Source organism: Hemiscyllium ocellatum, chromosome 5 (assembly GCF_020745735.1).
Source record: "Hemiscyllium ocellatum isolate sHemOce1 chromosome 5, sHemOce1.pat.X.cur, whole genome shotgun sequence".
NCBI classification, from domain to species: domain Eukaryota; kingdom Metazoa; phylum Chordata; class Chondrichthyes; order Orectolobiformes; family Hemiscylliidae; genus Hemiscyllium; species Hemiscyllium ocellatum.
In genome coordinates, this window is record NC_083405.1 from 103,541,574 (window position 1) to 103,560,402 (window position 18,829).

At 40.9% G+C, this 18,829-nt stretch overlaps 1 protein-coding gene across 6 annotated transcripts in view; it reads right to left on the bottom strand.

Annotated features, from left to right (window-relative positions):
- Positions 1–18,829, bottom strand: part of LOC132815809 (rho GTPase-activating protein 12-like) — a 213,517-nt gene that overhangs the window by 66,977 nt on the left and 127,711 nt on the right. For 4 of the 6 annotated variants that reach the window (XM_060825069.1, XM_060825067.1, XM_060825064.1 and 1 more), the window contains one exon: positions 9,862–9,993. The exons of the other annotated variants lie outside the window; for them this stretch is intronic. In XM_060825069.1, coding sequence (XP_060681052.1) covers positions 9,862–9,993 — 132 coding nt within the window. The remainder of the gene's footprint in view (positions 1–9,861; positions 9,994–18,829) is intronic. 6 annotated transcript variants of the gene reach the window in all.

An 18,829-nucleotide genomic window follows, 5' to 3' on the forward strand; every position in this document is an offset into this window, starting at 1 on the left:
ATTCATGGCGTTTCAGACAATGTATTAGTATGGATAGAGGATTAATTAACTAACAGGAAGCAAACAGTGGAGATAAACGAGTGCTTTGCTGGGCGGCAGTGACTAATAGGGTGCCTCAGGGTTCCGTGTTGGGACAGCAATTATTCAAAATTTACAGAGGAACATCGATTATCCAAATACCAATTATCTGAAAATCAGATTAGCCGAAGGAGGTCTCGAGGTCCTGATGGAAATATTAAAGACGTGTTTCCAACAGTGATCGCGTCTTTTGTTTAAATAGGCACCATCTCCAAATGACTGACTGACTGCCTGCCTCTCTCTCCCCACACTTTCCCTGGAGTTCTACAGAGGGGTGTACCCTAAACCCATCCCCCCTTCCCCAGATAATCTCTCCAACATTCTCCTGTACAGGGACATGGAATCTGTCAAAAAGTTGCAGTAAGTGAGTGTGTGTGTGTGTGTGTGTGTGTGTGTGTGTGTGTGTGTGTGTGTGTGTGTGTGTGTGTGAGATTCGAAAACTTACCCCACAAAGGCATCTACAGCAGTGTTGTTGTTGGTGTCCAGTCCAGCGGCTCCGGGGAGTGGGCGGGGAGCCAATGTTGCACTGTTTCGGGGTTGGTGGGGGAAGGAGGTGTTGCACAGGGTTGGGGGCAGTATTGCATGGGTTTGTGGGTGGGGGAGGTGTTGGGGTGGATGGAGGTGTTGCACGGAGTTGGGGGCGGGGGGTGTTGCATGGTGTTGGGGGTGGGGGAAGAGGTGTTGCATGAGGTTGGGGAGGTGTTGGGATGGGGGGGGAAGTGATGCACGGGATTAGAATGGGGGGTTGGTATTGGGGGCGGGGAGTGTTGCTGGGGTGGTTTTAGGTGCGGTTGTACGAGTTGGAGGTGGGGGGCTTTGTCGGACGGCATCGGGGTGGGGTTGGACGCGGGGTGGTGGTGTTGGGGATGGGGCCTTGCACGTTTGATGCTGCCTTACTTCCTGAACGGGGAGCAGACTTTAAAAACTCCGAGCCCCACAGGAAAAGCATTTAATCAATTAACTGAATAGAGTCATAGAGAAGTACAGCATGGAAACAGAAACTTCGGTCCAACCCGTCCATGCCGACCAGATACTCCAACCCAATCTAGTCCCACCTGCCAGCACCTGGCCCATATTCCTTCAAACCCTTCCTATTCATATACCCATATTAAATGTTGCAATTGTACCAGCCTCCAACACATCATCTGGCAGCTCATTCCATACCCGTACCACCCTCTACTTGAAAAAGTTGTCCCTTAGGTCTCTTTTACATCTTTCCCCTCTCACCCTTTAAACCAGTAAGGTGGGGGGGGGACCCAGGGTGATAATGAGGGAAGAAATCGATCTGAGACAGGTACCGCTGAGAACAGAAGTGAGTCAAACAGAAAGGCAGGGACAAGGTAGGACTGATAAATTAAACTGCATTTATTTCAATGCAAAGGGGCCTAACAGAGAAGGCAGATGAACTCAGGGCACTGTTAGGAACATGGGACTGGGTTATCATAGCAATTATGGAAACATGGCTCAGGGATGGGCAGGACAGGCAGCTTAATGTTCAAGGATACAAATGCTACAGGAAGGGAGGCGAGAGAGGAGGGGGAGTGGTATTTTTGATAAGGGATAGCATTACAGCTATGCTGAGGGAGGACATTGCTGGAAATACATCCAGGGAAGTTATTTGGGTGGAACTGAGAAATAAGAAAGGGATGATCTCCTTATTGGAATTGTATTATAGGCCCCCTAACAGTCAGAGGGAAATTGAGAAACAAACTTGTCAGGAGATCTCAGCTATCTGTCAGAATAATAGGGTAGTTATGGTAGGGGATTTTAACTTTCCAAACATCGACTGGGACTGCCATAGTGTTAAAGGTTTAGATGGAGAAGAATTAAGTGTGTACAAGACAATTTTCTGATTCAGTATGTGGATGTACCTACTAGACCTACTCTTGGGAAATAAGGCAAGGCAGGTGATTGAGGTGTCAGTGGGGATGCACTTTGGGGCCAGCGACCATAATTCTATTCATTTTAAAATAGTGATGGAAAAGGATAGACCAGAACTAAAAGTTGAAGTTCTAAACTGGAGAAAGGCCAATTTTGACGGTATTAGGCAAGAACTTTCAAAAGCTGATTGGGGGCAGACGTTCGCAGGTTAAGAGACGACTAGAAGATGGGAAGCCTTCAGAAATGAGATAACAAGAATCCAGAAAAAGTATATTCCTGTCAGGGTGAAAGGGAAGGCTGGTAGGTATAGGGAATGCTGGATGACTAAAGAAATTGAGGGTTTGGTGAAGAAAAAGAAGGAAGCATATGTCAGGTATAGACAGGATAGATCGAGTGAATCCAGTATAAAGGAAGTAGGAGTATACTTAAGAGGGAAATCAGGAGGGCAAAAAGGGGATATGAGATAGCTTTGGCAAATAGAATTAAGGAGAATCCAAAGGGTTTTTACAACTATATTAAGGACAATAGGGAGAGAATAGGGCCCCTCAAAGATCTGCAAGGTGGCCTTTGTGTGGAGCCACAGAAATTGGGGAAGATACTAAATGAATATTTTGCATCAGTATTTACTATGGAAAAGGATATGGAAGATACAGACTGTAGAGAAATAGATGGTGACATCTTGCAAAATGTCCTGATTACAGAGGAGGAAGTGCTGGATGTCTTGAAACAGTTAAAGGTGGATAAATCCCCAGGACCTGATCAGGAGTACTCTGTGGGAAGCTAGAGAAAGGATTGCTGGGCCTCTTGCTGAAATATTTGTATCATCGATAGTCACAGGTAAGGTGCCGAAGACTGGAGGTTGGCAGACGAGCCTTACCTCAAATGGTAGGGAAATTATTGGAGAAGATGCTTAGGAACAGGATTTACTCATATTTGAAAGAAAATGAGACACGTAGACACAGTCTATCGTGAGAATCTTTCCCCATAGCAGATGTGCGTAAGACTATAGAGTATATATTTAACGTGAGGAGCAAGTAATTTAGAAGGAACGAGTATGTTTTTCCCACCCAGAGGGTAGTCGATATACATAAGACCCTCTGAGTGACAGAGGCAGGTGCTCAGGCGACATTTAAGAAGCATCTGAATGACTACTTAAAATGCCAGGGCCTAGAGGTTTACTGACTAAGTGCAGATAAATGGGACTACGGTTGGTTGGCATGGGCGGAACAGCCTATTCATATGCTGTATGACTCTAATGGACTTAATAGGGATAGGCAGAATGGCTTAGTGAGGGGGTGTTCTTGTTGCAAATTTGATTGAGTTTTTTTGAGCAAGTGAAGATGATTGAGGATACAACACTGGATGTTGTTTACATGGACCTTAATAAAAGGGTTTGACAAGGTAGGCTGGTCCAGAAGATTAAGTCACATGATATCCATGGTGAGTTTGTAAGATGGATCCAAAATTGGCTTGGTCATAGAAGACAGATACCTTCATCTTTGGCCACAGAAAGTGGCATCACAAATGCACTAGCCTCATCACACCATCATGGCACATCTCCAACTTGGAACACAGTTCACCACTTGACTTCGGAGCACATGCACATCTTTCAGTATTTTGTTATTCTCTCGTGGGATGTGAGCATTGCTAGTTGGGCCAGCATCCTTAGTTGCCTTCTTAAACCACTGCAGTTCACCGGTGTATGCAGGCCCACAATGCTATAAGGGAGGGAATTCTAGGAGTTTGACCCTGAAAGAATGGTAATATATTTTCAAATCAGGATGATGAATGGCTGAAACGAGAACTTGCCTATGGTTGTGTTCCCATGTATTTGCTGCCTATGTCCTTCTAGGTGGAAGTATTTTTGGGTTTGGAGGGCACTGTCTAATGATCTTTGGCAAATTTATGCCATGTCTTTTCTAGATAGTACACAACACTGCTATTGAAGGTCGATGTAAAATGAATGGATTTTTGTAGATATGGTGCCAATCAAGTGGGCTGCTTTGCTGAAGATGATGCCAAGCTTCGTGACTGCTGTTGGAGCTTCACTTATCCAGGCAAGTGGGTTGTATTCCATCACATTCTTGACTTGTACTTTGTAGATATTGGACAGGCTTTGGGGAGTCAGGAGGCGAGTTACCCAATGGAATATTCCTAGCGTCTTGTTGTCACTGTATTTAGATAGTCCTGCAGCCACTGTATTTGTGTGATGAATCCAGTTGAATTTCTGGTCAAAAGGAACACCTCAGGATGGTGATAGTGGGGAATTCAGTGATGGTGTTGCCATTGAATGTCAAAGGGACATGGGTAGATATTCTCTTTCTAGAAATAGTCATTGCTAGCATTTGTGTGGCATGAATGTTACTTGCCACTTGACAGGCTAAGCCTGGATATTATCCAAGTATTACTATTTGAATGTGGACTGCTTCAATATCTGAGGAGTCATGAATAGCATGGAACATTGTGAAATCATCAGCAAACATTTCCACTTCTGACTTGATGACAGAGAGGAAGTTATTGAGAAGCAGCTGAAGGTAGTTGGGCAAGAGTGTAGCACCAAGGTCCCATAGCAAACCTGGAGTCCACAGAAATCACTGGGTTGAGGGGAAGCATCTCTGTTGGTTGGAATAATAGCACACACAGATTGTGGTTGTTGGAGGTCATTCATTTCTGTAACAGTGCCTCAAGCTAGAATTTATAAGATGCCACATTGACTGACTGTGACTACCTCACACACATTTATACACATCTATGAGGTGAATCATTTCATCCAAGATGTTTATTTGCAGATACATTCTATTTTGTTCAAAAAAAAGTTTGTACTCACAGTCAGTCAATATGGCATCTTATTAATTCTAGGTTTCAGAATAAAACCAGTCCGATTCTAGGTTACAACTCAGACATATTCGGATCAAACCTACAGTTCAGTATCTGACCTGACATGTCACCTTTTCTATATTCCTATCGCTCTGTCCGACTGCCATGACAGCACAGCACTGACACTGACTTTATAAACACTTTACACATGGTTTAACACTCTTGCTCACCAGCAGAGATGTATTATCTGACACTCCACTCACTTTTTTAGATCTCTCTGCCTATAAGCTCTGCGTCCTTCTCTCTCACTGCACCTAATGAAGGGGCTGCGCTCTGAAAGCTTGAGATCTCAAATAAACCTGTTGGATTATAGCCTGGTGTCACAGGAGTTCACATTCTGTCAAATGGGATCTTGATGTCAAGCGGGTAATCACTCTTGCCTCACCTCTGCAATTCGGTTCTCCAGTCCGTGTTTGAATCGAGGCTGTAATGAGGTCAGGAGCTGAGTGGTCCTGCAGGAACCCAAACTGGGCAGCAGTGATCATTTCAGTTTGCTGCCTTGCTACTTTGTACTAGAACAACATGTATCTTAGGGGTCTTAAAATTAGAAACATGGGACCAGGAGTCAACCCATCAATCAACCCATTGATTCGCTCCACCATTCAATTAGATCAAAGCTGATCATCTACCTTAATGCCACTTTCCTATGTCATCTGCATATCACTTAATGTCATTAGCCTTCAGTAAAGGAAAAACGTTCAACCTGAAATTCAATGAGCATATTCAAAAGATCTTCCACTATGGATAGAAAGAATTGCTGCTCATCTCAGTCTTAAATGACATAACCCTTATTCTGAAGACATGTCCCTAGTTCTAGATTCATCAGCAAGGGAAATATCAGGCTGTATTTATGCGGTCATCCTCTAAACATTTTGTAATTTTCAATAACAGCTGCATTTATTCTTCAAAACCCAAGGGAATGCAGGTCCAGTTTCCTCAAAGAAAAACAGAAACTCAGCAAGTCTAGCAGCATCTGTGGGCAGTATGCAAAGTTAATTTTTCAGGTCAAGTGACCCTTCTTTAGAACGGGTGTTTTGTCAATCTTTCCTCATAAGACAATCCTGCCATTCAGGGAGTATCATTGTGAAGGTCTGTTGCACTCCCTCACTGGCAAGCATACCTTCCTTAGACAGGAAGACTAAAAATGCACAGCACTCCAGATGAAGTCTCAACCAGGTTCCATACAATTGCAGCAAGGCATCTTTGCTATTGTGCTTGTATTGGAACTTGCTGGAACCAGCATCTGACATCTTAAAAAAAAAAGAGGCATCAATATGAAGATGCTAAACATAGTTACATGATCCCACAACCAACAGACAAGATCAAGCCTCCACAGGCTGTATGCAATTATCAATGGTGATGGATAACAAAACGACACAAGATGAGGACACTCTGCAAATGCCCCTGTCCTCAATGGTGGGGGAGCCAGCACATCAATACAAAAGACAAGGCTTGAGGATTTGCAAGCAACTTTAACTTGAAGTGCTAAATTCCATTTCTGTATCCTCCCAAGGTCCCCAATATCAAAGATAACATGTTTTACTCTACTCCAAATGATATTTTAAAAAATAACTGAAGCCACTAGATACAGCATCATCTATTGTCCCTAATAACAATCTGGCAGTAGCAGTAAAGACTTGGTTTTAGAACATGATGCATCACTAGCCAGGCCATTGCTAGAAGCAATATGGAAAATTTTCAAGGACGTCCTTACCATAAAATAATTACTGCCCCAGTCTGCTTCCAACAAAGTTGTGGAAGATGTCGGAATTCTCTTTTTCTTAGTCTTGTGTTTACCTTGCTTCTATTTTTATGGACAATAACTTGGTGCTATCCTCAAGTAAGCACACTTTCTAATTCAGAATTTATCTTGCATTTGTTGTTATAATGGAACGTTACTATCTCAAAATGCACTTATTTCCCTCAAATTACAAAACTGTGTGATGTGGATTATGAAACAGATGGTTAACTAGTATTTTTAGTAAAAAAAGAGTATGCAGACCATACAATGAGGTTAATTATGCATTATGTCACAACTGAATGCATTATATGTTTTGAAGTGTTACAGATTTTCAAATTTATTTTTATTGTTCCAGCATAACACAATTTTCCCCAATCTATATACATTTGCACATTATTTTGCATCTTAAAATTAAACTGGATTTAGTATACAGTTAACTGCAGTATTTTGTTAAGCAAAAAGTAAATTTAAGATATTGGAACTATTACAAATATACAGAATATCTCATTTAAAATTAGAATATCATAAATAAAAACAATCTAGAAATGAAAATATGTTAAATGGGTAAAATAATGTACTTTTTTAAAAAACTGGAATAACATTTGATTGCTTTTTAATATACGGCTATTTCAAAGAGTGACATGCTTGTGCTCAATTTCCCAAATTACTCCATCACCAATGAATATTGAGAGTTAAAATATCTGAAAACCAGTATTTGAACTGAACATCCATATCAAGAAATACTGAAAATTGTTTATGGTTGCAGTAGTTAAAATGCTTTTCCTATATATTCTGAGAGTTCAGTGGATAAGAATAGATTCATATTCAGGTATTCTTCTCATTGGTTTGAATAATGCAAGTTACATTTTAAAGATTGGGGTGGGTGAGCAGGAATGGAGAAAACTAAGAGTATGTGTTTATTAATCTTTGAAGGCATTTGGACAAGCTACTAGGATCCATAAAAAAGACACAGAAGCTTTGGATTTAGAAACAGAGATATAGAATACAGAAAAAAGAAAATTATACTAAACCTTATGAATTACAGGTTAAGCTCCAGTTAGAGCATCATGTCAAATTTTGGCCACCACACTCTAGGAAGGATGTTAAAGGTTTAGAAAAGGGGAAGAGGTCTACTAAGTTGTAAACAGGAATGATACGCCAGACAATCTGGAATTAGACTTCTTAAATCATGTAGGATTTCAATAATGCAAGTAAGAAGGAACTGTTTTCAGTGGCAGAGTTCAGTAATCAGAGGATAAATTTAAGGATAATTAACCAAAGAACTAGAGGAAAAGATAAGGAAAACCTTTTTTTCAGTAATGAAAAGTGATTGGGAATATTTTGCCTGATAATGTGTTGAAAATAGGTTCAATAATTTTCAAAGCAGAATTAGATTAACACTTCAAGGGGAAAAAAAGTAAAGGAGAAAGGGGTTTATTGTGTGGGTCCTTCACACAGCCTGCATGAAGATGATGGGCTGACCATCCTCTCACTGTGTTGCATCATCCTATATCTTTTCACTTCATGTATGGTATATTGCCATTAATTAAAATCTTAAATGCATCAATACTTTTATTAAAATTATGCTGCAAAATATTCAATATCAAGTTACACTTCATTGCTGAAGTTCATTTGTGCATAGATATAATAATACCTTAATCAGTTTACAGATTGCTCAGTATTTGTGTGAACTCCATATCTTATCTGCCACTTTCATTATTTACACCCAACACTGCATTTTGCAGAATGTAACCAAGATTACTCCAAATTCTAAATAAATTTAAATTCTTTAAACACTGTTACAAAGATAAAAAAGGATAGAAAAACCACTGTGTTTTCCTTTATAGTAGTAATCACTTTTCAACAGTTAAGACAGCATTTGTAGAGAAGCAAGAATCAAATGTTTCAAATCATTAAAATTTCTAGGTTCTGGTAGGTGGAGACAACTAGCTTTGCAACCATCTCTTTCAACATCATTTCTGCAATGATTGCATCTATGGGATCCTGAGTGTACGTAGCATTATGTCCAATCATAGGTGGAATTGGGAGTAAGGATCACAATCCTAATTTTTACTGGGTTCATCTTGAATAAAAAAAAGTGCTGGAAAACTCAGCATGTCTGGCAGCATCTGTGAAGAGAGAAACACAGTTCATGTTTCATGTCCAATGACACTTTTTTGGTTTTGTTTTTTATTTGAAATCATTTCATTTGAATTTTATCTAAAATCTTACCCAAATTCACCCAACCTTCACATCTACTTTTAAGTTAATTTATTTGTTTTACAGAGCCTTTGAGCTCCTGGTGTTTATTACCTCAGGCTGGATAACTGTCAAAATGGTGAAACACAATTAAACACAATGTATTAATAGTGGCATTCACCAGCTGTCTTGAAACATAGCAGATTCTTCGGGCACTTAATAAGGTAGAAACAAAATGGCAGCTTCCCATAGGGCATAATCAGAGTAATTGGTTTGCCCACTTAAAACAAAATGAGGGGAATGTTTCTTCTCTCAGAGTGCAGTCAGTCTGTGGAATTCCTATTTGTAAAAGGTTGGATTATTCAAGGTGGAGGCAGATAGGTTTCCAAATCATTAAGGGAATCAAAGGTTGTAGGGAGAAAGCAGAAAAGTGGAGCTCAGGATTATCAAATCAGTCATGATCTTGTTGAATGGCCGAATAGACTCAATGGTCTGAATGGTTGACGTTTCCTTCTATGTTTTATAGTTTTATAGACTTGAAACAATGAGCTACTTGCCTAACGGACTGACTGGCAGCTTTCTAGAGTGGAATCTTCTCCAACTTTTCTCAGGTGGGGATGAAAGTTCCACTCTAAATCAATTAAGGCTGTCCTTTGGCTGGTTAGCATGGCACCACACAGACTTCTTGGTCAATGTGTTGGGTCAATGTCTTGGTCAATGTGTTGAAACTACGTTTCACCTTCCATGGTTGTTGCCTGAGCTGTTGAGTATTTCTAGTGTTTTCTGTTATTATTTCAGATTACAAACATTCACAGCTTTTTGCTTTTATATTTTGAATATTTCTGTAACAGATGAAAAAGTCATATTTGTATAGTGCTTTAACAATCTACAGTGCTTTTAACTTCAAGGTGCAGTACCATCCTGATCATCAAACTTGGCAATAAATAGGCACACAACAAATTTCCAAACAGCTATGTAATTACTTCATAACATGTCAGCATTAAAAATGAACATTATGTTAGGAATAGTGGTTTTATTTACTAACTATAAGAAATATCAGTACAATGGGAGGTACAATTTCCTACCTTATCAAGGTCCAATTGCCCAACTCCATATGTGCTATGTCTCCAATTTGTCATTAATACAGACTCAGTTGGCTTCCTGTCCAAGCTTCTGCTTTTACTAACAACTTCTTGCCGCTTTGCTGCAATGTTGTACTATTATGAAAAGGAAATCATATTTTAAAAATGATTCACCAAATCTACTAAAACTAGCAAATACTTCAATCGATTTGTTTCTGGTGCAAAAAAAACCTCAAACTGTCCTTCAATATAGACCTTAAGGCCTGTGAAATAATAATTACACTGAAGGTGCAACAAGACGTCAGATGGCTTTCTCTTGCCACATTTATGTTTTTAGTGTTAAGAACAGCTACATCTGGTGGAAAAGCAGACATTTTCATACAGCTACAGTCCTAGTCAGGATTCATTAATATTTAGCTGTTGTATCCACTTCCTATGATCATGAGCTTGCTGATTCCAATTTGATCTCTCTTTGGTGCTTTCTGCGTGCACAGACATTTGATGGATCAGAAACAAGTGTAATAATGCCCATCACAGAAACATAGAACATAGGAACTGGAGTAGGCCATTTTGGCCCTTTGAGCCTGCTCCACCATTCAATATGATTAGGGCTGATCATCCAAATAAGTGACCTGTTCCTGCTTTCTCCCCATACCCTTTACCCTGTTATGGACTAAGCCAGACCACTCAAGCAGAAAGTTCAGACCATAACTTTGCAATTTGTTTCAATTTTGGATGTAGGTTTGCTCGCTGAGCTGGAAGGTTCATTTCCAGATATTTTGTTACCCTATATGTTTGGATTTCTTTGAGTTGGTGATGTCATTTTCTGTGGTGATGTTGTTTCCTGTGGTGAAGTCACTTCCTGTTCCTTTTCTCGGGCGGTAATAGATGGGAAATGGGAAATGAATGCCATCTGACAGAGTGCCACCTGCGAACAGTTGTACTTCCTGCACAAATGCCTAAGGAAACAGGTACTACTTAAATGTCTTCAATACAAAACTCCCCTTAACACCCCACTAGCCATAAGAATAGCAGAGTAAAACAGCCGCAGAATGTTTAGAGAAATCATTAATGATGCCCACAACAGACTCCATAAATACAACCAGGAACTGTTGCATCAAAAATCTTTACTCAGTCATATAACAGACCATGAATGAACAGACACAGTACAACTAGCCATAGATATTAGACAGCGACAAACAGAAAATGAAAAAACTAGACCTGCAGAAAAAACTAGACAAATTTACACAAATTGACAACACAGAAGCATGGATTTAAAAAATAACTTTATCTGACTGACCCTTAACTGACAGAAAAAAACTGTCTTAGTAAGAGGATTAAATTACAACTGCCAGGATGCAGACAAGACAGATTTCTTAGCAGCGTTAGAAACAATACTAAAAGATGACCAACTCACAGAATAAAGCCAGCAAACCATCAAACAGGTAGTCGCACCAACATTAAGCAGAAAAAAAGGAAACATACTCAATACACAAGAAAGAAAAGCACTAGAAAAACTAAAAAAAGAAAAACATTGTTATCCTACCGGCAGACAAAGGATGCTTGACAGTCATTCTAAATCGAAGAGACTACAATGAAAAAGTGAATGCACTACTTACAGATAACAACAAGTGGCGATACACCCAACCACACAACTAGAGAACCGAATCACAGCCCTACTCAAAAATATTCAGCAATCTGGAGAAATAAATAAGACAGACTTCCAAAAAATGAAACCAGACAGATCCAACACACCACACTTCTACGGATTACCCAAAATTCACAAACCAGGAGCACCCCTTAGACCCATAGTCTCAGGACCTGGAGTACCAACTTACAGATTGACCAAGGAGCTACACCAAAGACTAAAACACTTAGAAGACTCACTCCACTCCATTCACTCCACCCAAGAATTCCTGAAGACCAAAGACACTAAGGTAGAAGAGGATGAAATAATGGTCTCCTCTGATGTAACAGCCTTGTGTACATCAATCAACATCAACCTGGCCAAGGAAACACTGACTACACTATTAGAAGACCCAAAGACACATACACCAAACACCACTAACTTCATCAACAAGGGCAGTACCATCAAGTTAGTGAACCTATGCCTAATCACACACTTCACCTTCAACAACAAAACCTACAGACAAACCAACAGAACACACATGGAATCTCCAATATCAGGGTTCTTAGCAGAGGTAGTAATGCAGAGACTTGAACAAACAGCTCTGCCAACCATCCAACCCAAACTTTGGGTCTGCTATGTGGATGACATGAAACAAATTAGAGGAAACCTTCAAGACCATCAATAATACCCTTACTGGCAAAAATTCACTGAAGGAAAACAACATCAAACTGCCATTCCTAGATGTCACGGTAGAGCAAACAGCCAATGGGCAACTTCAAACCAGCGTCTACAGGAAAACAACACATATGGACCAAATATTGAACTACAGAAGCAATCATCCCAGCACCCACAAATGAAGCAGCATCAGAACATTATTTCAATGAGCCAGCACATACTGCAGCACAGAGGAACTACGCAGAGCAGAGGAAAATCACCTATCCAGTGTACTCAAAAAGAATGGGTGCCCAATAAACACAGTCCACCGATTTCTCAGCAACAAACCCAAACAAGCAGACAAAACACGTCCAGAAACCCTAGCCACTCTCTCCTACATCAAAGACATCTCAGAAATGACTGCCAGACTGCTCAGACCCCTTGGCATCATGGTAGCCCACAAACCCATCAAAACTCTAAAACAGCAGCTAATGAATTTGAAAGACACAATACAGACAACGATCAAAACTAATGTCATTTACAAAATACCGTGCAAGGACTGTAACAAACACTACAGAGGACAAACAGGCAGAAAACTAGCCTCTAGGATACAGGAACACCAACTAGCCACAAAAAGACATGACCTTCTTTCACTAGTATCCTCACACATGGGTGAGGAAGGACGCCACTTCAACTGGGACAACACATCCATCCTAAGACAAGCCAAACAAAGACATGCACGAGAATTCCTAAAAGCATGGCATTCCAACCAGAACTCCATCAACAAACACATCGTGTTAGACCCCAACTACCACTCTCTGAGAAAAGGAACAGGAAGTGACATCACCAACACAAAGAAACCCAAACATACAAATAGAAAGCAGGAATTTTCAGCATTGCTTTATCTGAGGCCCACTGAAGATGTTACCTAGTAGGGTAACAAAACGTCTGGAAATGAGCCTTCCAGCTCAGCGAGCAAACCTCAACCTGAGCTACAAATCTTCTCAAAACTCGCTAATTTGTTTCGGTAAATGTACAGTGAAACTTACCCGGATAAAGTTAGCCAGGTTGACTACTAGATTTTAAAACAGACAAAAATTAATTCACAAAATTACACAATGAAACACAAAGAACAGAATAAAGAACCTCTACAGAACTCACCCAATCCAACTAGACTTAATTATGCTGTTCTGAATATAAACAACAGTTCCAATGAGCAAACTCCTTTTAAAACAAGTAGAAATGGAAAACATGCTTGCAAGTTGAAGTTGAAAGGCAGAAAGGAGAGTGAGTTTCCACACAGCTCCCTGTTGAACTTCCAACCAGTTCAAGACTGAACTAAAGCTGCTCAGCTAGAAAGCTGACCACTCCCCTTTCATTCTACAGGTCACTTCTAAAACATGACCCACTTTGGCCTGAAGTCTCATCTGTTTACATATAAACAAAATGCCTCTCAAAGTCCTTTTCATCCCTGTACCAAACCAGTCTGATTGGAGTCGGGCCCAGTTTATTGCCCCTCTGAAAAAAAACAAGGACAGAGTCTCCTTGAGCCAAGAATAGCTTTGAGAAAAAAGGGACTAGCTGTGTGACAATCCCCAGGAATTATATCAAACTTCTTCTTGAAAAATAAAAATTACTTTCCCTCAATCACTTTCTGTGGCAGGGAATTCCCAGGCTCAGCACTCTCTAGATGAAGGAATTTATCATCATCAAGACATTCCTACTCTTACATACAAATCCTCTTGCTATGAAGGCCAACAAACCATTTGCTCTCTTCTCTGTCTGGTGTATCCATATGCTTATAGGTGTATTGGTGTAGAAGGACAATCAGAACTCATTGGGCAAGATGACTGACAGTGCAATCTATCACCATTCAGATAATCTACCTTTCTGTTTTTGCTACCAAATTGGACATTATACTATCTATCTCAGCCTTAAATATTCACAAGGGCGCTGTGGAAAAAAAAATTCAATGCCCTCTCAATTACCTCAATTGAACCTGTCCCTACACATTTCTCCGCACTGCATTTCATAAACTAACAACTCACTGTGTTAAAGTCATTTTTCACATTATCCTTCCTGCATTTGCACATCACTTCAAATCCATGCACTCTTGTTCTTGGCTCTTTTATAAGTAGAAAAAGCTCTACCCAATCCAGTCTGTCTGGCTCACTCAAGATTTTGAAAACCTTAAACAGAGCTCCTCTCAGCTGCTTCTCTACAAGCAGCACAGTCACAATTTCTTCGATGTATCCTCAAAGCTACAGCTTTTCATACCTCAAACCAATCTTCTAAGTTGCTTCTGCACTCTCTCCAATGCACATTAGCATCATTCAAGAATCACAGGGAAGGGAACACAGGTGGAATGTTTGAATCCTTGGTGAGTTTCTTCAGCAACAATTGGGCAAATGGACACGGGATCCAAAAGAGTCCACAGAGAGAACTAAACTACTTACTCAGCAATGTTTCTTCAAAAATACACTTTCATAAAATTTGTAAACTCACAAAACTTTAATGCAAAAATCAGTCATTGTCTTTCAATACTGTATTTGGCACTCAAATTCCTAACTACATTTAAAATTTCAGGGTATATCTATAACATGCATTTACATTTCATGTGAAGTATGTACTGATAGCGACACCCAAAGGGTTCGGAATAGATCGCAGTTCCTTGGTGTAAAATGCAATAGTAGTGGCCTTTCCCCATACAGCCTTTCCTGCAGCTGCCCTTAGCCTTAATGTGTCCCTCACACATTGTTGCAAACTCATTCCCAAGGTGCAGGACTCTCATTCTTTAAAGCTCTTTGTACTGAGCAACAAGCAAGTTACCAGCACACTAAAGAGCATTTTCCAGAGTTATTAATCCTTTAGTAGTTGATGTTTGTCTCAGCCTAAGTCCCTGGGATCGGCTTGTACACCAGAATCTTCTGTTAGAGAGCAGCATGATATGAATTTTGAGAAAAACAATTGCGTTTCTTTGAAAGCCTACATTACAAAAATGCATTCTGTAGGAGGTCGGTGATGGTCTACTCTATACCAGGTCAGTCTTGAAGACTGCACAAAGATGGTGAAATCTGGGAAGGATCTGACCAAGACATTGTCTCTCACCACTAGCTATGCCTTTCTGCTTATTTGTAAACTCTAGGGATAAAACATTCTGCCAAATAACCTTCATACTAGGATGCCCATTACATTTCTGCAATGTACTGTTGTCGCTCATTCTCAAACAATAAAACGCTGCAGCATCCTGACCAGCAAGCTGCCATAATCCTACAGAGAACTGAACTCACACTGTTGGAATCACTCTGCATATGCAGCCAACTGAGCTAACTAACTTCCTAATACTAAATAGTACATGCACCTAAAAGATCAATATTGTTTGGTTTCATAAATCAGTTATTAAGTCCAAAGCATGAAGTTAGGCAATTGGGGAAAGGATGGGAAGAAAATAACGAAAGAAGTTGGCTTTTAAAGATGGATAGAGACATTTGGGTTCATAGACATTTAAAGTTGGCAGCTCAGGTTAGAAAGTCTACAAACTGGAAGAATGAAATTCTAAAGCATTGGGAGAATATTTTATGAACAAAAGCAAGGAAATGACCAACTTAAACTACCATATATACTCATGTATAGGTCTAATTTTGAAGACTTTTTAAAAGCTGAAATTAGAGGGTCGACTAATAAATGAGGTATTGTTTGAGGGGTTGAAATTCATGCTTGGTATTAGTCAAAAAATGGGCAAAGAGCCAGATCTCTATATAAAATAATAAACAACAAAAGGATTACTGAATATTTATCTACAAAATAACTATCTTCATTCTGCCTGCTATGGTAGAATGGTACAGTAGTCCCCCTGTACCCGCAGGGGATACGTTCCAAGACCTGCCACAGAAGCATATCTAATGCTGTTCAAGTGGAGTAATTTACACCATTTTGAATTTTTAGAACTAATTTGAGATGTAAGGAATTGTTTTGATAGTTGATTCAGATATTATTTGGCAGAAAGACTTGCAATTAAATCAGGAGACAGTGAGGACTACAGGTACTAGAGATCAGAGTTGAGAGTGTGGTGCTGGAAAAGCACAGCTGGTCAGGCAGCAGGAGGAGCAGGAGAATTGACGTTTCGGGCATAAGCCCTTCATCAGGAATGAGGCTTGTGGGCTGGGGAGAGCGGAAAGATAAATGGGAGGTGGGGTGGGGAGGAGGTAGCTGAGAAAGCGATAGGTAGATGAAGATGAGGGAGAAAATGATAGGTCGGGGGGGGGTGGAGTGGATAGATGGGAAAGGTGATAGACAGGTCAGGTGAGCGGTCCCTAGTTGGAGGCTTAGGACTGGGATAATGTGGGGGAGGGGAAATAAGGGAACTGTTGAAATCCACATTTATCCTTGGTTGCTGGGTCCCAAGGCGGAATATGAGGCGTTCTTCCTCCAGGTGTTGGGTGATAACGGTTTGGCAGTGGAGGAGGCCTAGGGCCTGCACGTCCTTGACTGAGTGGGAGGGGGAGTTGAAGTGTTCAGCCATAGGGCTGTGGGGTTGGTGGGTACAGGTGTCCCAGAGAGGTTCTCTGAAATGATCCGCAAGAAGACATCCTGTCTCCCTGATGTAGAGGAGACCACTTTCGGTGCAACAGATATAGTAGATGACTACATTGGTAAAAGACCACATCTACCAACGTCATCTACTGCATCCATTGCACCCGATGTAGTCTTCTCGGGAGACAGGATACCTTCATGTGGATCATTTCAAAGAACATCTCTGGGACACCTGCACCCACCAACCGCACCGGCCCAATGCTGTGCACTTCAACTCCCCCTTGCACTCCATCAAGGACATGCAGGACCGGGTCTCCTCCACTGCCAAATCATTACCACCCAACACCTGGAAGAAGAACTCCTCATATTCTGCCTTGGGACCCTGCAACCACACGAGGTAAATGTGAATTTCATTCCCCCCCCACCACCCCGTCCCCCACACTATCCCAGTCATAGAGTCACAGAGATGTACAGCATGGAAACAGACCCTTCGGTCCCACCCATCCATACCGACCAGATATCCCAACCCAATCTAGTCCCACCCTGCCAGCACCCGGCCCATATCCCTCCAAACCCTTCCTATTCATATTAAGATCCATCCAAATGCATCTTAAATGTTGCAATTGTACCAGCCTCCACCACCTCCTCTGGCAGCTCATTCCATACACGTACCACCCTCTGTGTGAAAACATTGCCCCTTAGGTCTCTTTTATATCTTTCCCCTCTCACCCCAAACCTATGCCCTCTAGTTCTGGACTCCCTGACCCCAGGGAAAAGACTTTGTCTATTTACCCTATCTATGCCCCTCATAATTTTGTAAACCTCTATAAGGTCACCTCTCAGCCTCCGACGCTCCAGGGAAAACAGCCCCAGCCTGTTCAACCTCTCCCTGTAGCTCAGATCCTCCAACCCTGGCAACATCCTTGTAAATCTTTTCTGAACCCTTTCAAGCTTCACAACATCTTTCCGATAGGAAGGAGACCAGAATTGCACGCAATATTCCAACACTGGCTAACCAATGTCCTGTACAGCTGCAACATGACCTCCCAACTCCTGTACTCAATATTCTGACCAATACGACACCGCCCTCCTGACCTGTCCATCACTTATCCCATCTAGCTGTTCCCCCCAACTGTCCTATCACTTTCTCCCTCACCTTCATCTATTGCTTTCTCAGCTAACTACCTCCAACCTCACCGCTCCTTCCCATTTATCTCTCAGCACTCCCTGGCCCACAAGCCTCATTCCTGATGAAGGGCCTACGCCAGAAACATCGATTCTCCTGCTCCTTGGATGCTGCCTGACCCACTGTGTTTTTCCAGCATCATACTCTTGACTTGCAATTAAAATCAGTCAAATGCTGATCTCAAATCACTCGTACTTTTATGTTGTTTGTGTTTCCTGGACATTAGCAAAGTTAAACAAAGTAAAATGGCCCTAGCTTGTACAAAGTGTTAAAAACAATTATTACCTCTACAATATGAAAGTATTATATTTACAGTGGTTGAGTATAGGACACATTGCAAAGAGAAAGTTTGTAGTCAAGTCTTGAATATCACATGCATTTCACCTTTGAGTAGTAACATATTTTTAAGAATTAGCCAGAGAAAGACAATCACAAACAAGTCAATATCTATATGGTCATTTAAAATGGGAAACGCACCTTCCCGGTCCCTGGTTCTGCAAAGTACTCTGTGATATGTTTGTGCTGGTAAACCGTGGGTAACTGAAAGTCTGGAAACTGACTCCGTGAGTTACAGCAATTCTGAAAACCTGGGGGTGGAGCGTGACAGTTAGCGGGCTGGAAGACTTGGAACGGAGTGGTATGGCCAACACACTGGAAAGCTAGCGGGGAGTGCACACTGACATATAAATGTTGATTTGTAACTGTGAAGAACTAGGGTTGACTTATACATGAGGTATGAGGAAAATACAAGATTTTTTGGCCAAAATAAGGGGTCGACTTATACATGAGATCGACCAATATACTAGTATATGCGCTAACTTCAGCCACTACAGCTGTTCGAAAGTGTTGTTTGGGAAGTATTTTTTTTTAAAATGTGTATTATATCTCTTTTGTATTCAATGATGTATTTTACTTTAAGTTATTTCAGTTGGGATCGCAAAATATCATGCATGTACTGTACAGTCTTT